Genomic DNA, 19,878 nt, shown 5'->3' with positions numbered 1-19,878 from the left:
GGGGGAGCTCACGGAATGTTATAAGATTGGCTTCCAGTTGCAATTTAAAAGCAGGATAGTAAAACGTCAATTCAAATTTCAACTGCATAGTTAAGCATCAAAGTTCTATTGACAGCTACTCTCTGTATGGGAAGTATGTATGGAAAGCCTTGTGTGAATTTGCGCAATCATTGTTCAACTGACGATTTGGCCTTGGTCAAACATGATCCAGTTAATCTGTATCTTATGGAAATCTTTATAAAGTTTTCCATATTAGTCTTTGTTTACTCTGCACGATTCGATACAATCAATTCTCCCATCTGTCTCTTCTTGACCCTGGGATCATTCTCACTCATGTACCTACATGAAAGCTCAACACCAGTTCCCTACAGAATCCTGGCAAAGTTTGTGGTCCACCGTGAGCATTAAACTTGGCTGGTCATTCATTGTTTGGTTGTAGAATTGCCCAATTCGGATAGGCAGATGCGAATGCCTCCCTTCTCTTCAACGAATCTCTTCAACGAATCTCTTCGGACGTCTATTGGAAACCCCGATCTTAAAGGCTTCAGGCTCGTCCAGTATATCGATACCCCCCAAAAAGACAAACGATTAAGAGATCGAGTTATTGGGAAAGTAATAAGAGTGCTGTTATCTGGAAAATCGAATCGTACCTTCTCGCTCTCTCACTCCGAACTTTTGAGCTATTGATCAATGGAAACGATCCGGCGTATCACCTTATCGAATTACTTTCTATCTGGTCGTACTATCACTTGTTAGAAGAGTAGCATGGTGGAAGTTTTACATTCTCAAATTTTCACTGCTTTCAGATCCTCTTATACGCTTGAAAATCTTTGATATTGATCGGCATCTGGAGAGAGGTCATCACAGTATCACGTGAACACCTCGGGTAGTGCCGAAAAGCGGAGAAACTCCCCTGCACCTGCCACCTCCATTCTTTGACCTGTCAAATTCTATTTAGCTAAGAAATTACTTACTCCACAGCTTGATACATACATCGATTTATTGGGTGGAAAAAATATACCAAGTTTATCCGTGATCTCGCGGGGGTAACCATACAACTGTCAAAGAAATCCACACCGTCCCGATCGAAGTTGTCGCGTGCCGAGGAATCTGCCAACAATTTGGTTCCTGGGGGACTCATGTGGCTTGATTCCCGTTGGTTTATATGATTGGCAAATTACGGTAGAACCATATTCCGAAATTCGAAAGTTTAATATGTCTACAAGATCGCCAATGTACTACCCCTCTCAGAATCCATGTTCGGGCCAGAATCGTCCGATATCTCTTGTTCTATTGGGCAGCTTAAAGATATACATACTGGGTATATATTACCATCCTCGGTACAAACGACTTTGAAGTTTGAACTACTACTTCGTAGTGGGTCGCTTATACGAAGCTGCATGTTAAGCACTTATGAAGTCATATATACAAAAAGTTGTGTATAAAAGAGCTTGATCCTAGATGTTGTTTCCTCGAGCAAGCAATCAGGTCCTTTGCTCATCTCCTACGCACCATGCTGCTGCAGTCACTATTTGCGTGGGCACTGACTCTAGGGTCATGCGTCGCCCAGAACAGTACAAATGGTACATGGCCAATACACAACAATGGTCTCACTACGCAGATTGAATGGGATCATTATAGTATGATAGTCAATGGACAACGTTTCTTTTTATGGTCCGGCGAGCTTCATTATTGGCGACTTCCCGTGCCGGAACTGTGGGTTGATGTTCTACAAAAGATTAAGGCTGCTGGTTTTAATACTTTTGCGATTTATACACATTGGTACTTTCATAATCCAAACCCTGAAACGCTCGACTTCGAGAATGCAGCACATGATTTCACAAAGATCTTTGACCTTGCTAAAGAATTGGGAATGGTATGGTTCAATAATCTAATCTCGGTTCAAGAATAAAATGATTTGGCTAATCACATATTTAGTATGTCGTGTTTCGCCCAGGGCCTTATGTCAATGCCGAGTCCAATGCTGGAGCTTTCCCATTATGGTTGACCACTGGGGCTTACGGAGCTCTTCGAAATAATGATACTCGCTATACTGAAGCCTGGACACCTTTCTGGGAGAAGGTTGCCTCTATAGTTGCCCCATATCAACTTACCAATGGAGGAAATGTTCTCACTTATCAAATTGAGAACGAGCTAGGTTCACAATGGCGTGGAACCCCATCCAAAAAGATTCCCAATTTATCTTCCGTTCAGTATATGGAAGCATTGGAAGCCTCTGCACGAGCTCAAGGTATCACAATACCATTCCAAGCCAACGATCCTAATCTCAACTCAGACTCTTGGTCGAAAGATTTCTATGATGGCTATGGCTCAGTAGACATCTATGGTATGGATTCTTATCCAGCATGCTGGACTTGCAATTTGACAGAGTGCGATTCCACAAACGGAGCATACAAACCTTTCAACGTCATCGATTATTATGATCATTTCGAAGCAATTTCACCAACTCAGCCATCATTTCTTCCAGAATTTCAAGGTGGTAGTTTCAATCCTTGGGGTGGCCCTGAAGGCGGATGTCCAGAAAACTCTCCCCCCGATTTCGCAAATCTCTTCTATCGCAATAACGTTGGACAAAGAGTGACAGCCATGAGTCTCTATATGCTTTACGGAGGAACAAACTGGGGTTGGTTAGCTGCCCCTGTCGTAGCAACTAGTTACGATTACTCGAGTCCAATCTCTGAAAACAGAATGATTAATGACAAGTATGCCGAAACCAAATTGTTCGGCCAATTCCTTCGTGTGGCCAAAGATTTGACAAAGACTGATCGAATTGGCACAAACCAAACGGCTTCTACCAATCCAAATATCGTATACTCCGAACTACGCAACCCAGACACAAATGGCGCGTTCTACGTTACGATCCACCAGGAATCTACAGTTGGTACTAGAGAGGAATTCTACATCCACGCTAACACATCCAAAGGGGAGTTCACGATTCCTCAAAAGGCTGCGCCCATTGTTTTGGATGGCTTCCAATCTAAGATTATCGTTACAGACTTCAGCTTTGGATCTCACTCGCTATTGTACTCCACTGCTGAAGTTTTATCCCATTCTTTTGTAGATGAGCAAGACATTCTAGCTCTCTGGATGCCAACTGGTGAAGCTGGCGAATTCGTTATCACTGGTGCAAAATCCGGCAAGGTTTCCAGCTGCGGAGGTTGCTCTTCCGTTGGTTTCTACCCACAAGGGGATGATCTCCTCGTCACCATCTCTCAATCCAAAGGTATCAGTATCTTGACATTTGACGATGGACTTCGTGTCCTTGTCATGGATAGATCATACGCATATGAATTCTGGGTCCCAGTTCTCACAGCAGATCCATTCAGTCCTGCGAACGAAACTGTGTTTGTTCACGGCCCAAATCTAGTCCGAAGCGTTGCCTACTCCTCCGATGGTACAACTTTGGAGCTCACCGGAGACAACAATGGAACTTCGACACAGATCGAGGTTTTCCCACCCAAGGCCGTAAGCAAAGTCACATGGAACGGTCAATCTATCACGACATCCAAGACAGATTACGGTAGCTTAATCGGCAGTCTTACCGGCCCCACACTTGATTCTTTGACTTTACCAGAGATTTCTGGCTGGAAATCAAATGACAGCTTACCTGAACGTCTATCTACCTATGATGACAGCTGGTGGGTCGCTGCCGATCACATGAACACTTCAAATCCAACCAAGCCAGAAACACTTCCAGTGCTCTACATCGACGATTATGGATACCATGTTGGAAATCATCTCTGGCGTGGAAGATTCGAAGGCTCAGCAAGCGGAGTATATCTCAGTGTCACTGGAGGACGTGCTTTCGGATACAGTGCCTGGCTGAATGGCGACTTTATCGGCTCATATCTAGGAGCTGCCTACCCAGATACAGGAGAATTGACACTTTCGTTCAGTAATGTCACTGTCAACTCAAACTCTACCAACATCCTTCTCGTCCTTCAAGATAACTCTGGCCATGATGAGACCAGTGAGGCTCTCAATCCACGAGGAATCAATAACGCAACTTTGATCAGTTCTTCTGCCAAGAATTTCACATCATGGAAAGTCACCGGTACGGCTGGTAAGCCAGATACAGCAATCGATCCTGTCCGTGGTATTCTCTCAGAGGGTGGTCTCTATGCCGAACGTCTCGGATGGCATCTTCCAGGTTTCGACGACAGTGAATGGTCCTCCGCATCCCCAAGGAACGTTTCTTCTTCAGCCGGCGTGACATTCTACCGCACCACCGTTCCTTTGGCCATTCCCACAGGTCTCGACGTGGCAATATCTTTCACACTCAACGCCTCACCCTCGAACGCAGCTCTTCGTGCCCTTCTTTTCGTGAACGGATACCAATATGGACGATTTAGTCCCTGGATTGGAAACCAGGTTGAATTCCCTGTACCACCTGGAATCTTAAATTATGATGGGGATAATGTTATTGGTTTGAGTGTTTGGAGACAAGAAGAAGGTGGTGAGAGTATGGGTGTTGATGTTGGATGGAAGGTCACGGGGGCTTTTGCAAGTAGTTTTGAGCCCATCTTTGATGCAACATACTTGCAGCCGGGATGGACTGAGGAGAGATTACAGTATGCTTGATGGCTGCATTGTTGTAATAATGATTTGATGTATTATGGAGGAACACGTTTATTGTACGATTGAAATTTATGTCGATATCACAAAAGTCATTTGTGGCACTCTTGATTTATGTCCTTGTCGTTTCAGAAAGTACAGTGCTTGCCTTATTGAATTTTTCGCGTTTTTATTTCGTGGCATTTGCTATCACTAACTAACGTCCTTAGCATCTCCAAGGGGCGTGTACAAGTTGTATTAGTGGAATATATTACGACTTTTAGACTCGCATTTTACATTTCAAGATAAGATCAATTATGCAACTCAAGGTCTATTACGATTATGCTAATATTATTCATCCATTAAAAGCCCTCTAGAGATAACCATTATGTCTGCGAACCCTGCCATCATAGCAGCAGTATCGTCTGCTCCACATTCCCAATGCCAAGCAGTGTTCTATTACCGTCAACGACTCGCTTTAACCTTGCTAATAAAATTCATCACCCATGCCCGCTCCTCCATCGATTCCATCCCCAGCTCATCTTCTTCGAACATCCATTCATGATCCAAACCATTGGGCATGATGACTCTCACTTCCGGATCTTTGATCTCCACATTCGCAGTCCTCGCCAACCCATGACTCTCGAATTCCACCCCATCCATATCGTCAATCTCCTCAACGTTCTTCTCAAAACACTCTCTGATCAACGCTTTACACTTTTTAACATCTTTCTCCGTCCTCAACCCCATCGCTCCCCCCTCCAAAACAATCTCCGACAAATGTCGAAACCTGATCTCCGCCCTTGGCGCCCGTTGAATGCGATTCCAATCCCATACTCGCGCTGGAATATGCAAAGAGTGCAGAATATCCATATGTGCACAATCGAACACTTCTCTCTTTCGATACGCAACCTCTTTCCTACCCGATTCATAGAATCCAAAAATAGCACTACTCAGAGCAGATGTGTGATCCATGGAAATACCATTCAATACCACGCTATCAACACTGGGATCAAAGAATGGATAGTGAATCCTCTCCTTGTTCTCGTGTTGCGTGCCCAGGATGTAAAAGCGTGGATGAGCAGAGTAGTGGTGTATTGTTGCGGAGCGTGATTCCCGATTAATGCGCAAGGTGATGGGGCTGGGTGAGCGACTATAGATGAGATCGTTGGAGATGGTGATGCAGATGGTGCGGGAACGTGCGTAGCTCCAGATCAGATGGCGGATCTTCTCGGGGAGACTTTGGAGGGAGCGGGCGGGGGTGATGTGGTTGTGGGGAGCTAGAGTAGGAGAGTTAAGGATGTAGGTTAATGAGTAGCGGGGATCCTGGGGCTGTTGGGATGCAGAGGTAGCAGAAGGAGGAGATGGAATAGGTGGGGCAAGAACGACGGGTTTGTTGGATTTGCTTGGGCCGTTTTTGCGGGGGCGCTTTGCTCGTTGTGTTCGAGATGGAGGAGCCATGGTGCTTGAGTTGTAAGGTGAGCCGTACTGATGTGGATTAGGGATGAGTGATGAGAGATATGATCGCGTACGAGGATTATTTGGTAAAGGTGGGGAAGTACTTGGAACGACGGGAGGAGATGGCTCAGCCGTGGATTTGTACCGTCGTAAACCGGGATAAGCAGGTGTCGCATAAGGTGAGATATATCCGCGTGTAGTTTGTGATCGAACCCATTTATGCGCGAAGTATTTATAGGAGGGTGCAGGTTTATCTTTCATTTCTTAAGAAAAAGAAAATTGGTTAGAGGGGAAAGAATTTTTTTTTCTTGTTGTGGGAGGGATACTTACTTTCTTCATTTGAAGCTCGGACAAATATATATCGAAAAGATCAAAAAGTTGACAACTTTGTAGTAAAGGAATCCTTTACTTTCAGTTATTTTCAGTTCGGATCAAGATATCTTTGGAACAGATTCTGTCTTGAATACTCTCCAATACGAATTTCAAGAGTAAGGACAGAATAAAGAGAACTCCGAGTTTACAATTTCAGAATATCGCAGTGCGAAGTTCTGCTAGCGAAAATGCGGTTACCGAGAAAATTGTAAATTGGTAAAATAGTGAATGTTTGTGGTTATCGAAAGGCGAAGAAGATTAATGCGATAGGGTTTGCGCTTGCCTTCAAATCTTCTTTGGGCGCAGAGGTGAATGTCATACTTATGTACGTGTACCGCAGCTGGTATGAAGAAGATGATATTTGGAGTTGGAGTTGAGTTGGAATTCTATTTTTGTGGCCCTCCATGGAAGAAAAGCGCACAGGAACTTGAAATATTTGTTCATGTTGCGTGCTCCCACTATCTCAGTGAAGCTCATTATCTGAGTCTGATTCCACTACTAGGTAGTGTCCCCGTTCCACTTCTATCAACTGAAATTGACCGGGCCCAGGAGGTCAAGAGATCAACGAAACGGAAACCCGCGGTAGCGGGCTTTACATCATACATACTAAACCACAAGTTGTTCCTCCTCAATAATCAGCAGACATACATCATACCCTCTCCTCTTCTCTTAACAAATTCTCCCAAGCCATCAATTTGAACCGCTCCAGCCAGCCTCGGTAGGTAGTTCCCGCCGCAAATTTTGCTTTGGGATTCACTTCCCTACCCATACATAATGGCCGTACTAAATCCATCATCATATGCTGAAGTTCAACTCTCCAATCATCTCGCTTGTAGGTGAATGTGGCTGCAGCAAACTGGCATTTTCTCCGCAGGGTCATGCATGGTGCGAAGGAAGTGAATAAAACCATCTCGGTTGAGAAGTGAAGAGAGAGAGAGATTTTTTTGTTGTCGGCAAAGGAAGAAACATGGCAGTGAGGTTTTGTTGCTTATGTTTGACAGAATATGAACTCCTTTACTGGGAAAAGACATTCTAATTTTTACATCAGCAGAGCAGATTTCATCTCTCTATGCGAGATTTGAACAAAATAACTGAGCATGTAAGTTCATGGAAAAAGATATCATTAACTATTACCATTACCACGACTAACAAACATAAAGGTATCCTTGCAAAAGTTTTGGAAATATCGAACATCCATAGCCCAATATAGCATGCAGCAGCTACCCCATCCAAAGCCTTTTGCTGATTATTCACCAACAGATAGCCAACTTAAAAAGCAACCATACTAGTCAATCCATCCAACTCTCTTTGGAAGTTCCTGTGTTGCGAGATATTATACGTATACGCATCCAAGAAATTCTTAGCTCCCTTCACCATATTCAATCCTTCCTCGGTTTTGCTCAATCCTTGCGCAGTCACAACACCATACGAGTCGACTACTTCACTGGAGGTGCTGAAAGTCATACCATCCACTGCACATGCAACTTGTACGAGATTAACTCCCTCGCCAGTAGCTCCGATGGCTTTGCAGTGACCGAAGGCCTCGCGAACCCAGTGAATCACTCGTCCTTGTTTCAGTAAGGTAGAGACATGTTCGCCACCAGGAATATAGATCGAGTCGAACATGGTACTTCTCATACCTTCGAAATGATGATCTGCGCTTACGCTCTTGCCACCGGAACTCTTGATTGGTTGTCTCTTGGGACCGATGGTGAATGGAAGAGCGCCGGCTGCAGTCAATGCTCCCTTCACTGCTTCGTATTCGAGGAAGTTGAACCCATCTGCAATGATGATTGCGACCATACGAGAAGCAATGGTAGCTGGTAAGCCCAGAGCTTCGGGAGTGAAATCGAATTGTGATAGACCCTTGGCCTTCTTGCCATGATTTGGGCGTCCGGCTTGAGTGGGTGTAGGGGCACCAGCTTTCTCAGCTACAGCTTGTGCGAGGCCGAGGTCGATATCAGTCAGTCGCTCAACCATGCGCTCATACACAACGGGGTCGTCACAATGATCAAGTTCAAACCCTAGAGCATTGATGATGTGTGATTTTTCAACTTCAGACATTGAGTTCCAGAACAGCTGAGCTTGGGAGAAATGTTCCTTGAACTTTGTGGAGTTGAGTCGTTGTTTCATTGCTACAACCTTGTCGGGATATTCATAATAGGCACCCTCTGATTGCTTGGATGGAGGAACGACACTTTCTCTGTTGGGCCAGTAGTTGATCTTGCCTTTTGTGATTCGGTGTCGCATTTGACCATCTCGGTGGTTGTTCATAACAGGGCATACCGGTCGGTTGACAGGAAGTTCTTGCCAGTTAACACCAAGTCTTGAGAGTTGAGTGTCGAAGTAAGAGAAGTTGCGGCCTTGAAGTAGTGGATCGTCACTGAAACCGATGCCAGGAACAAGATGAGCAGTGCAAAAAGCAACTTGTTCAGTTTGTGTGAAATATTCATCGACATTCTTGTTGAGCTCTAATTCACCGATGTATCGGACTGGGAGAATGTCTTCAGGCCAAACCTTTGTGGCGTCTAGGATATCGAAGTCGAATTCATCTTGGCGACTTTCGTCACAGACTTGAATACCAAACTTCCATTTGGGATAACATCCACTTTCAATAGCAGTCCAAAGATCTTTGCGATGGAAATCGGGGTCTTGGCCAGCAATCTTTAATGCTTCATCCCAAACCAGTGAATGAACACCTAGAGTTGGAGTGAAATGAAATTTAACGAATGATCGTTTGCCTTCGGCGTTTATTAAAGTATATGTGTTCACTCCGAAACCTTGCATCATACGGTAAGATCTTGGAATGCCTCGATCTGACATGGCCCACATGAACATATGGGTTGCCTCTGTGTGTAAGAATTGGAAATCCCAAAAGTTATTGTGTGCAGACTGTGCTTGAGGGATCTCATTGTCCGGCTCAGGCTCTATGCAAGGTTAGCAACCATGAATGTATGTTTGAGAGAACAGCACTCACTTCCGGCATGGATGACATCGGGAAACTTAATGGCGTCTTGAATGAAGAAAACGGGAATGTCGTTTCCAACAACATCCCAGTTGCCCTCTTCGGTATAGAACTTCACGGCAAAACCTCGCACATCTCTAACAGTATCGGCACTGCCACGAGAGCCTAAGACTGTCGAAAAGCGAATGAAAACAGGTGTGGTGCGCGAAGTATCCGTGAGAACTCCAGCGTTTGTAACATCCTATGCCTGGGATTAGCTTTCATTGTTTGGCGTCAAGTGGAACATTGAGAAACATACATCGGCGCTCTCGTAGAGTTTGAAGGTACCAAAAGCTCCAGCTCCACGTGCATGAACAACTCTCTCTGGTATACGCTCATGATCGAACTTCATAATTTTCTCTCTACCAAAGTTGTCTTCTAACAATAAGGGACCTTGACGATCGCCAGTTGACGCAGATAGCCAATTGTCATGATTACCGTGTTTGACGCCAAAGTCACTGGTAAGAGGCTCCTTTGTATTTGGTTCTCTCATCTCAGGCAGCATATCTGCCGTCTTCTTGTCGGACATGGCGGAAGATACTGCTGCTCCTGCTTTCTGTACTGTTGCTCCAATAACGGATTGCATTATTATGGTAAAAGTTGAATTATCGTGAATTGAACATCCAAATAAGGGTTGAAGACGAAGAAAAGGAAGAGAGATGGACAAATAAATAGACAATGGGATTTTGGGTAAAATCCCGTATTCTAGTCAAGCATATTACATCATGGGATGACGCAGCTTTGCGGCGATAAGAGCATTGTGGGACACGTTCTCCGCAAAATCTTTTGTTCTCTTCTCTCTATAATGCTCACGAAACAGCGAATACAATGCTGGAATATTTGAAAAACAACCATGTCTCCATTGTCCCATTTTGGCTGGGACATTGGGAAGGAGCGTGTGCTCCGTCCAAATTGGTGAATAAGTGGACGTGATAATCAGGGTTGATGTCATGAATGGGTAAGCATGTGATATTAGTCAGCTTTTCAGCCAATCATAAGAGCTCTACGCAGGATATGGAAATCTGAGATCCACCATGTCTAAAGATCGATTATTCCCTACGATTCATCGTTTCCTGGCACCAATCAACAACGTTCAATTCATAACTCCGATTGAATCTTTGTGCTGCTTTGCAGTGCTCTGCAGGATTGGTTCCAACTTTCAAGTCTCTGATTAAAACCATTCTTTCGGCACTTGAACTGTATGAGAGTGGGATGACAGAACGGATACGAAAAAAAGCAAGGCGAGAATATCGTCGTCAAATATGATGTACTAAAAAGCTTTGCGTAACGGGTAACATTCTTCCTCGTTGGACATGAAATACCGAGACAGTCGAAAGAATCCTCAGTTAAAGTTTTCTTTCTGCACATTGGATGTAATGGAGGTAATCTGCATGGCTCGTCGTAGGCTTCTTCCTAATCCAAGAACAAAACCTCGAGTAAAGTCATTTCAGCACGCAAGCTTGCTCTGGGATGTCATTCAAATAAGTTAAGCAAGAGATTTTCCTTTCACCCGCAAAGATCATTGCTGGGACTGATATTAAGATCTATTAAAAGCGCTGAAAGTATATCAGAAGATGACTATGACGGCGCTGATAAGGATGAGGTTAGCAAGAGACGAGGCGAGTTTCTACAAAGTTCTAGACAACACGAAACGCGTCAGCACGTGCTTTGATCACGTGTACTGACAATATTGTTTCGAGATTGAAGAAGAGATTTTGAAGGTTTGTGGACTCTGAGTGTGCAGTCAAAAACTATAATTATTACTGTCTGGGTAGTCAGAAATTGCGGAGAGAATCATATCCCCAATCAACCATAAAAGCCAGCCCAGATTACTGATCGTCCATGGCAATCACGAATTTCTTTCCATCAAATTTTGCAACCTCCTGATATGCTCCAACCGCATCTGTAACTTTGATTTTGGTCAAACACTCTTCATCGGGGCCCTTGATTTCTCCATCTTCAAACATTCTTCCTAACCTAGCCATGAGGTCCTTTGTCTCAGCTAAGGTGAGGCTCCAGCTATTGACTCCATGCAAGCTTTGATCCATCGCTAGCATCTTCATGACATTGATTTTGACTTCTGGCCCACCGCCTCTCATGCCGGATACGAAAACATATCGTCCGGAATTTTCCAGAATGGCAAGTCCCTTCTCCATCAAAACAGGAGATCCTGCACAGTCAAGAATAATAGTAGGCCCTCGTCCATTGTTCAACTCCAACACGTTCTTCAAGTTCTCATCCGATGCAACATTCACATCAGCACTATCTACCCTAGATGCAGTGATGGTCTTGAGCCCTTTAGCATTCGCAAGTTCTATTGCAGCCTTTCCGACCGCTCCTCTGGCGCCAAAAATCAGGACCACATCTCCAGAACGTGCAGCAGCTTTCTCCAGCATTAGATAAGCAGTCGAGTATGGGACACCCACAGCCGATGCCTGAGTGCAACTGAGACATTTGGGCTTGAGAGTCAAGCCTTCTACAGGTACTGCGATATATTCGGTATGAGTTTCATCAATGGAGAGACTCAATTCTCGACCAGAACTTCCGTACACCTCAGTGCCCTCAAGTTGGGGGTCAGATGGGGCTTGGATGACTGTACCAGCGAAATCGCGACCTGGAACTATTGGTTTCTTTCCACCGAATCGATCAAGAATTGCGTTAGCAACGTCGGAAGAGTTGATTCCTGCTGCGTGGACGCGAATCAAAGCCGTGTTGGAACCCGAGGGAATAGTTGGGACAGACAAAGATTTGAAAGTAATTTAGAGCTGTGCTGTTGTTGAAGGCCGGGAGGCGTAGATAGCTTGCATTGTTTTTGGAAGACTCATGATGAATTTGTTTTCTCTGGACTGAATGCAGAATCTGGGAACGCTATCATGGGGCTTGGGATTATATTTATGTATCCGAGAGCGAACGGTAACCAAGTAACAGTTGGAAGCATTTGGAACTAGGTAAGATATTTGGCAACATTACTTATTATCCAAAGGTCTGTGGAATCTTACCTCTGTTTATGGCTTTTCCCGGGCTATATGCTGCTCACAGACAAAGTACATAAATCGAGAATGCTGTGGGGTCTCCACGGGTATCACCTGGGCAGTTTTGTTGGTTTGCTTAGCTGATTGTAGGTAAGCACTTACATGTTCCAACAAGATAGCCTCGTTGATTTAGAGAGCTATTTGGAGAGGCATAGATGGTATTCTGGGTATTCCAAATTTTATTAATGATTTGAATGATTTGAATGATTTGAGTAAGACTGAAATACAAATGGATTTATGCAACTTAAACATGATCAAGATTGGAATATCAATATCAGGCAAGAATTAAAGATTAGAATGTTAAAAATGCTATTGTATATCAAAATGATCAATTGGGATCCTAGTAGAGACGTGGATACATGAAACATTCCTATTCTATTTGATTTTCAAATTTTAACATCAAATATGTCCCATCCAATCAAAGACTTGCAGCAATAATGCTTAGACTGAAAGCATGCGTATAAGTAACAATTCTTCTTACTTTCAATCCCACACCATCTAAAAGACTTTTCCACTGCGCTTCCGTTCGCTCCATCGAGCCGAACGCTGCCAGCATAGTCAAATCTGTTTGAGTAGCAAACCAGTCCACATTATAATTTGGCAACACAATTTCATCGAGTAAGATCAAGGAATCCTTTTCCATGACTTGCATGATATTCTTCAGAATGAGGATCGCTTTATCGTCGAGATGGTCGTGGAGGATAGCACGCAGATAATAGAATTTCGCACCTAGATGTATGTGTTAGTTGTTTTCTGGACTGTGCGTGTTTATTACACACCTTTTATGACCTGCGGAGTGTAGAAATCATGGACCATGGCCTCGACTCCATCGGGTAGATCTTGGGAGACGGCATGCTCGATTTCTCCGGGTAGATCCTGGAATATAACGCGACCTTTGATATCAGGGAATCTTTTTCGGAACTCAATACATTGTTGACCCGAGGCTCCTCCTATATCGACAAAGAGTGGTTTCTCCGCAGGCCAGTTTTTGCATTCCTCTTCGATCGGGAAGAAGTTAAAGGCGTTGGGTGTGCTGGATCGCTGTGCGATCATAAAGCGATTAAATTGTGCTGTTTCCTTGGGCCGCGATTGGAACCATGACCATAAAGGCGAATCTGTATTCCAAGCTTTCTGGAACGCCGCTTTATGTGTCTCTGTGGGAGTTTGGTACTTTGTAGAAGCGAGAAAGTCTGGAAGAACCTGGTAGGCGGGACCGAGGACATCGTAACTGCAGCGGTGGATATAATGTCAGAAAGTATGGTAAAAATTGATGGAAGCAATTCCTCATACTTGTGGTAGAGACCGGCTTGTATTTCAGCGATGGAGAGATTTTTGCTGGTTTGGCTCGAAGCAAATCGATCCTCTCCTGTTTCTTTGATCATCCCTAACGATGACAGCATGCGGAGTATTCTCCCTATAAGAATATTAACACATGATAACCATTTTTTTGTAGCTCTATCTAGCGCTCTATTTATACAACTAACTGAGAAGCGCTGGGTCAGCACCAGTTCTGGTGGCCAAGTCTTGTAGGCATAGAGGGCCATCTAAATCACCAAGAATATTGAAAAGTTTAAGATCAACGGCGGTTCTAGTGATAGCAATGACGAGGTGCTAGAGAAGCGCAACCAACAGTTTCAGAAAGTGGCTTTTGCACAAATGTTGGAGAGCTCATATCTTACTAGATGGATGACTCTCTGCATTGTATCTTCTGGCTTCTCGATAGAATATTGCAGATCTCTCAGTGAATTCAACAGCTCTTTGCGGCCAGCTTCACCCGCAGTAGCTGCAGCATTTCGTATTTCTTTTGCGAGAGTCTTGATTGCCTCCATGGTCGAATAAATTTTCGAAGGTGAATTAAAAATCTTGAATAGATTGAATAGCTACCACAGGAACAAGAACAAGTTAACTTCTGTTTTACGCTAATGGTATGATGGATGCTTTGAGACTTGTAGGAAATGAGTCGTGAAACTTATGAACAACTAGTTCTTACAGGTTACTGCAAACGAAGCCCCATTTGGAAAAACACTCTGAGGACATTGAATACCCTGGCAACTGAGCCGCTGACCTGCATGATAGACTTTGCTTACAGTTGGTGACCTTTTGTTGGCTTACCGTTGCATTTACAACCCAATCATAGCCCACGGAATTTAGCCATATAAATTTAGAGATTACTATGCGAATGAAAACTAAGCTAATACCACTACAGGCGTGAAGATTAAAATTAGATTTCATTCTCGAATTTGTGGCTCAATCGATGATGGCAGACTATCGCTATGATTTTCGTTCCGGGATTCGAAAAATTGGGAAACTCTTGACTGTCATTCTCCCGTCCCTCTTCTCTCCGCATATTGAGTTAAGATCTTGGTCGTAAGGGGTTCAAAGTCTCTAAAATTATTCTGCACTGGCTTAATGTCGCCCAAGAGACAAACGGTAGCTCAAAATTTGTCTCATATCATAACCTTTCGATACTGCCTTTCGGAGGTATATTTCGCATACCACCGAGAACATCTAGCTTCTTGATAAACAGCAAAGAAGGCAATCTAGTTTATGCCTCTCTCATTCTCCCACTTATGCCAAGTGCGCTTCCAAAATTGATCGTCTTAACAGAGCGATACAAAACAACTCGACAAACCACAGCTTTCAGTCACTTAACCAAGAGTCAGATGCAAAGCTTGCACAATCAAGAACTTCAAAATAGTAGGAGTTACCAAGGCAGCTAGAATAGTACTATTTTGGAGCAATAACTGGAACCTGCGGGAGTTCTCAACAGTGAGGAGGTTAGATTCTGCGTTGAAAATCATGTTCCCAGAAGAAAGACAAATCTCATCGACATAATAAAAGCTATCTTCACCAAATACCTGACCACGTGTAATTGATATTTTCTCGCCACAAGTATACATTAACGCTAACGCCTTGTCGTAATTGCGTTCAACGTGCTGTCATCACATTCGGATTGAAAACAAGATGCCCAGAGCGATCACCTCCGAAGTATAAGGGACGATCTAAGCAACTATTCTACTGAGATCACTCTGTAATCTCGGGCTGGCTAGAAGATAATACAGGCAACATATTTCTGTGTCTGATCAAATTTGTACGGCGCAGCATGGAGAAGCGAAAAGAGTCTTTCGGTGACGAAACAGCATAGCAGGAACATACTTTAGCAAGAGTCCTGCGAGCCTTGAGACTGCTATGGACTATTCCGTTTGGATCGAAAATGAAAAGAAAACAAATGAGGTCTGTTGAAAGAACTGACCGCAGTTTGGCTCATTGATAAACAGATCACGTGTTGGTCCACTATCTGTTTTAATCATGATGTGAGGGTTACCAACCACGTGCTAGTCTGACGGCTGAGTCATCAGATTTCAACAGTAGCAATTTCATGTAACATGGCAATATTCGAGGATAACAATGGCAACCCCAGTATCAAGAGGCCTTAGAGCCCATAGAAAGTCTCGACAAGGGTGCATGGCATGTAAAGCACGGAAGGTGAAGGTAAAATCGAATCAATGATTTACTTGCAACAGACGTTAAATAGGTTGCTGATCAAATCCGAAGTGCAACGAAGCACGCCCGGCATGTGATGCGTGCGTCCGCCGAGAAATATCATGTCACTATCCTGAGCCAGCTCAAAAACGACCGACAGATACAAGGTCCCCTTCCAATCCGCCTTATGACCTTGATCCTTCCAAAGAACTCGATATTACAGTGGCCCGTGAATCAAAAGAACGTCGATTGCTTGAAATGCGCCTGCTTCACCACTTTTGTACCGAGACCGCCCGAAAAGGATTCCTGTCCATTCACGATGAAGGTGTTCGTGATGTTTGGACTAAAGGTGCTCCGACTCTAGCTTTTGATCATCCAGTTCTCTTGAATATGATCATATCAATTGCAGCTCTCCATCTCACTAAGATCAATCCAGCGGCTGAAGATATGGCAGATGTTCATCGGATGTATTTCAATGCAGCTGTTCGTGAGCATCGTCAAGTCATCAAAATATCAATAAGGATAATGTTGAAGCTGTGTGCCTCTCTACAATTCTGATTGGGTTGCCCGCGTTCATCCTCCTGCAAAACAATAATATTGGCCATTACACAGTTCCAACTCAGGTATTCGCTCTTCTCCGTGGAAATTTTGTTCTGTTTTCGCAAACAATGCCCATGCTAGATCCAAATAGTCAACTAGAAGCTCTTATATCTGCCAAACCAGACATGAAGACGTTAATGGAAGATGTTCGTAGCAAAATATATCACGAACCATTCTCAGAGCTTCTAAATCGGAGGGCGCCGGGTGAGATTATTGATGAAGAAAGCCAGGCTGCTTTTACTTTTGCATTAAATTATTGTGGATGCATTCTATTTGGTATTGAAGGTGGGGAGGATCTTTATGAACTTCGCCGTGTCATTTATGCCTTTTCGACAGTCGCACTTAAAGCATTTGTTTAGCAATTGAATGAGAACAACAACCGTGCACTTGTTATTTTGGCTCACTTTTTTGCACTTTGCAAGGCTGCCGACAATTTCTGGTGGATGAGAGGGATTACGGAAAGAGAGGTGTTTGGCATACAATCCATTCTCCCTGAAAAATGGCAATGGGCAATGGTATGGCCTTTGCAAAAGCTTGCAGCATACGCTGCCATCAATATGACAACTGAAACTGAATAGGCAGGTGTTGATATATCGCATTTGCGCATTTTTGTCTATTACAGACGCAAAAGCTACTCACGGAACTCAAAATTAATCTCAATTTCCGCTGAGAATCTCACCGACCCGCTGCTGCCCAAATTTGTTTCCCGAATGCTACAGCTCAGGCAGTTTGCGTATATGCCCTACATGTCAGATAGTCTTCGCTGAATCATCGCTGAAGAGCGCGAAATCTCAACGGAATTCCTATTCCAGAGGGGTGACAGTCTGAAGTGCCTCCTGGTTGACACTCCGATGATTGGATCTGCTCTACAGAGAGGGACAGGACTGAAAATGCGAACGACTAACCGAATAACAACTCTAAAATTAACCTTCCCATTTGCTGCCGGTTTGAAAACAGCATTCCATCTATTTTCTTCGGGTTGCCGGAAGTGTGTAGTTCAGAGACCTACAACGATGTGAATGCTAGTCGTTCTTTCTAAATCGAAATCGACTGTTGATCTAATATGAGTTCAGCATCGAACTGTGTGTCAATATTTAGCATCGATGTATTATCATCTCAGGAACTTACCACGATGGTACCGGCAGCAAATCAACTTTATCAATGCGCATGAATCAGATTTTGACAAATGCGAAGAATTATTGGACTTTTTTTATACTTCACCTGTACTGCTTTTAGGTGTTCTGAGAGCACACGATTACTCTCTCTGTTGATTTTCGGAACACACCTGTTGTCTCCCAACCAAAAAGAATCTGACTTATCACTAACATTCATGCACTATGGTCCCTACATTGCTTTCTTCGCAGCTACATACGACTTGTTTCTTTTACATCTTTGAAACATCGACTTTTCGGAACTGATTCAAAATATTACATCTTATCCGTGAATTCAATAAAAATTATCTGCTTGTGGATTCAGTATTGCTTCCTATGCTGGGAATTTTATGATAATAAAAATCATCACCAGTGTGCAAGAATCTACTGTAAGATCTCATACGAGAATAGAAGATGGTCATGTCTTTCATTAAAAATTTCATTTACATAATTAAGTTTGCTCTAGCCAGGCAAGTAAGAGGACGCCTGCCAATCATTCTGAGTAAACATGATTCCATGTTTTACCGCTTCCATTATCTTGTAAAAAGGAGTTGAATCCGATTGATTGAGCACATAATCCCGGGGTGTCCGATAGTCCGGATTGCAGCCCAGCAACATTAGGTTTCGAATACCTAAAAGCGATTAAAAGCTTGAAAATGGTCCAATATTCCAATCAAGTTCGATATCTTGACTAGTTTGAATGTTTTAGTTGATTTTGGGGGATTTGATAATCTTTATTTTGGACTGCAGTTCGGATTATTGGACACCCTGTATAAGCCACCCAGCAAGAAAAAGTCATCTTCCCCTGAGTCTCCGACAAACAGTCCTAGATGCCCGGCAATTCAGCTCTCTCACGGCCACCAATCTCAGCTATCACATGACTCGTGTTTCCAATGAAGGGTTGCTTTGGCGGATCATAGTAAGATGGAGGCTCCGTTGGAGGCTCCGTAGAGGAACGTTTAGCATGGCGTTTCCGCCTGAAAAAAAGAAATGCCAGCCCAGCAACCGAGAAAGCTACAACCACAGCACCCACGGCAATACCGGCTTTTGCCCCTCCGCTCAAACCACTGTTTTCAGCGATGGATATGGGTGCGGGTGTCGCTGATGTAGTCGAGATTATTGATGGTGTCACCGAAGCGCTGGTGGTAGCTGTGCTAGATGCCGACGAAGATGTCTGGGTCGAGCGTATTGGAGTAGCAGATGCTGTCGAAGTTGATGAGGAGGATGAAGAGGCTCCATTAATGACTAAGAATCCGGTACTTGATATTTCTTGGGAGCTTGAATTATATACTGAATTGAGATTCTTGAATCGGAGGACATATTTTGCATCTTTACTCAAAACGCTCGTCGGTATTGCGATGGTCCAGTCATACGTGCCACTTCTATTGGTATTTATATTCTCTGGAAAATTGCGGGACAATGAATCAGTAAGACGAACAGATTGTGCATTGAGTTTGGGAAGTTACTACGGCTGTTCTTACCTGTGAGCAGCTGGCTGAATTGTGTTATCTGATAATCCCAGGTCGTAACCCACAGATTGGATAGAGTTTGAAATTGATAACCCTCTGGAGCTGGGTTCCAAGTAACCTGAAGGGTTATACCCTCGGTATATGTCTTAGAAAGGTCGGCAGTGTTACCATCCGGCACAATCCATACGGTGGAAGAGACATATGTTTGGGCATATATAGGAAGAGCATAGATAACGAAGATGCCGAGAAGAAGACTGAGGATGGAGCGTCGCATTGCAGTTCGTCTGCCGAGAAGTAATAGATGACTTGATCTCAACTATGAATATCCGTCGTCATCAAAAAATCCTAACAATAGGGATCAAAAACTTGTGTACGGAGGATCAAAGAGCTGCGTGAGTAATATGCCACTTGAGTATCCATCTCGCAACTTTTTGTAATCCTCATAACTATTCACCATAGTCAGAGCCATTTCAATTGAGGATAAGAATGTCTCACTTGAGAGGTCCTTGTTGCTCATGCTTCTCTATACTGGTCGTTTTCCTGGTACCAACATGTTGGTAAAATTTCGAAGCTCAACATGTATGGTCAGTGAATACGGTTATCCGGTATCACTCACTTGGCCCATGATAGCTGATTGGATAACGAATGAATTGGAAATTAATTCGCGAGGCACTCAACGATTGGCCAATTAATATCTTTCATTTGATCCAGGGGGGAGGGGAGGGGCAGGGTAT

The 19,878-nt window shown here is 43.8% G+C and overlaps 6 protein-coding genes across 6 annotated transcripts; 2 read left to right on the top strand and 4 right to left on the bottom strand.

Moving 5' to 3' along the window:
• Window positions 1-1,513: 1,513 nt before the first annotated feature.
• On the top strand, window positions 1,514-4,602 carry EAE97_010554 (uncharacterized protein; the record flags this gene model as incomplete). The annotated part of the gene is made up of 2 exons (XM_038881069.1): window positions 1,514-1,876; window positions 1,939-4,602. 2 exons carry the CDS (start codon window positions 1,514-1,516, stop codon window positions 4,600-4,602), a joined length of 3,027 nt encoding a protein of 1,008 aa, XP_038728187.1.
• Window positions 4,603-5,040: 438 nt separating this feature from the next.
• Window positions 5,041-6,294, bottom strand: EAE97_010553 (uncharacterized protein; the record flags this gene model as incomplete). Its single annotated transcript, XM_038881068.1, has 1 exon — window positions 5,041-6,294. The coding sequence occupies one exon, from the start codon at window positions 6,292-6,294 to the stop codon at window positions 5,041-5,043; it is 1,254 nt and encodes a 417-aa protein (XP_038728186.1).
• Window positions 6,295-7,674: 1,380 nt separating this feature from the next.
• EAE97_010552 (uncharacterized protein) lies at window positions 7,675-9,995 on the bottom strand (the record flags this gene model as incomplete). The annotated part of the gene is made up of 3 exons (XM_038881067.1): window positions 7,675-9,332; window positions 9,383-9,611; window positions 9,669-9,995. The coding sequence occupies 3 exons, from the start codon at window positions 9,993-9,995 to the stop codon at window positions 7,675-7,677; spliced, it is 2,214 nt and encodes a 737-aa protein (XP_038728185.1).
• A 1,243-nt stretch (window positions 9,996-11,238) lies between these two features.
• EAE97_010551 (uncharacterized protein) lies at window positions 11,239-14,396 on the bottom strand (the record flags this gene model as incomplete). Its single annotated transcript, XM_038881066.1, has 7 exons — window positions 14,121-14,396; window positions 13,926-14,052; window positions 13,732-13,855; window positions 13,221-13,669; window positions 12,923-13,170; window positions 12,544-12,604; window positions 11,239-12,095 (listed from the first exon to the last, which is right to left on the bottom strand). The coding sequence occupies exons 1-7, from the start codon at window positions 14,268-14,270 to the stop codon at window positions 11,239-11,241; spliced, it is 2,016 nt and encodes a 671-aa protein (XP_038728184.1). The 5' UTR covers window positions 14,271-14,396.
• A 1,453-nt stretch (window positions 14,397-15,849) lies between these two features.
• Window positions 15,850-16,883, top strand: EAE97_010550 (uncharacterized protein; the record flags this gene model as incomplete). Its single annotated transcript, XM_038881065.1, has 3 exons — window positions 15,850-15,933; window positions 15,997-16,411; window positions 16,537-16,883. The coding sequence occupies 3 exons, from the start codon at window positions 15,850-15,852 to the stop codon at window positions 16,881-16,883; spliced, it is 846 nt and encodes a 281-aa protein (XP_038728183.1).
• A 1,618-nt stretch (window positions 16,884-18,501) lies between these two features.
• Window positions 18,502-19,418, bottom strand: EAE97_010549 (uncharacterized protein; the record flags this gene model as incomplete). Its single annotated transcript, XM_038881064.1, has 2 exons — window positions 18,502-19,076; window positions 19,157-19,418. The coding sequence occupies 2 exons, from the start codon at window positions 19,416-19,418 to the stop codon at window positions 18,502-18,504; spliced, it is 837 nt and encodes a 278-aa protein (XP_038728182.1).
• Window positions 19,419-19,878: the final 460 nt, after the last annotated feature.

The sequence above is a fragment of the Botrytis byssoidea genome (genome assembly GCF_014898295.1).
Source record: "Botrytis byssoidea strain MUCL 94 chromosome Unknown BBYS_028, whole genome shotgun sequence".
NCBI classification, from domain to species: domain Eukaryota; kingdom Fungi; phylum Ascomycota; class Leotiomycetes; order Helotiales; family Sclerotiniaceae; genus Botrytis; species Botrytis byssoidea.
This window is presented reverse-complemented; position numbering and strand designations above follow the sequence as displayed.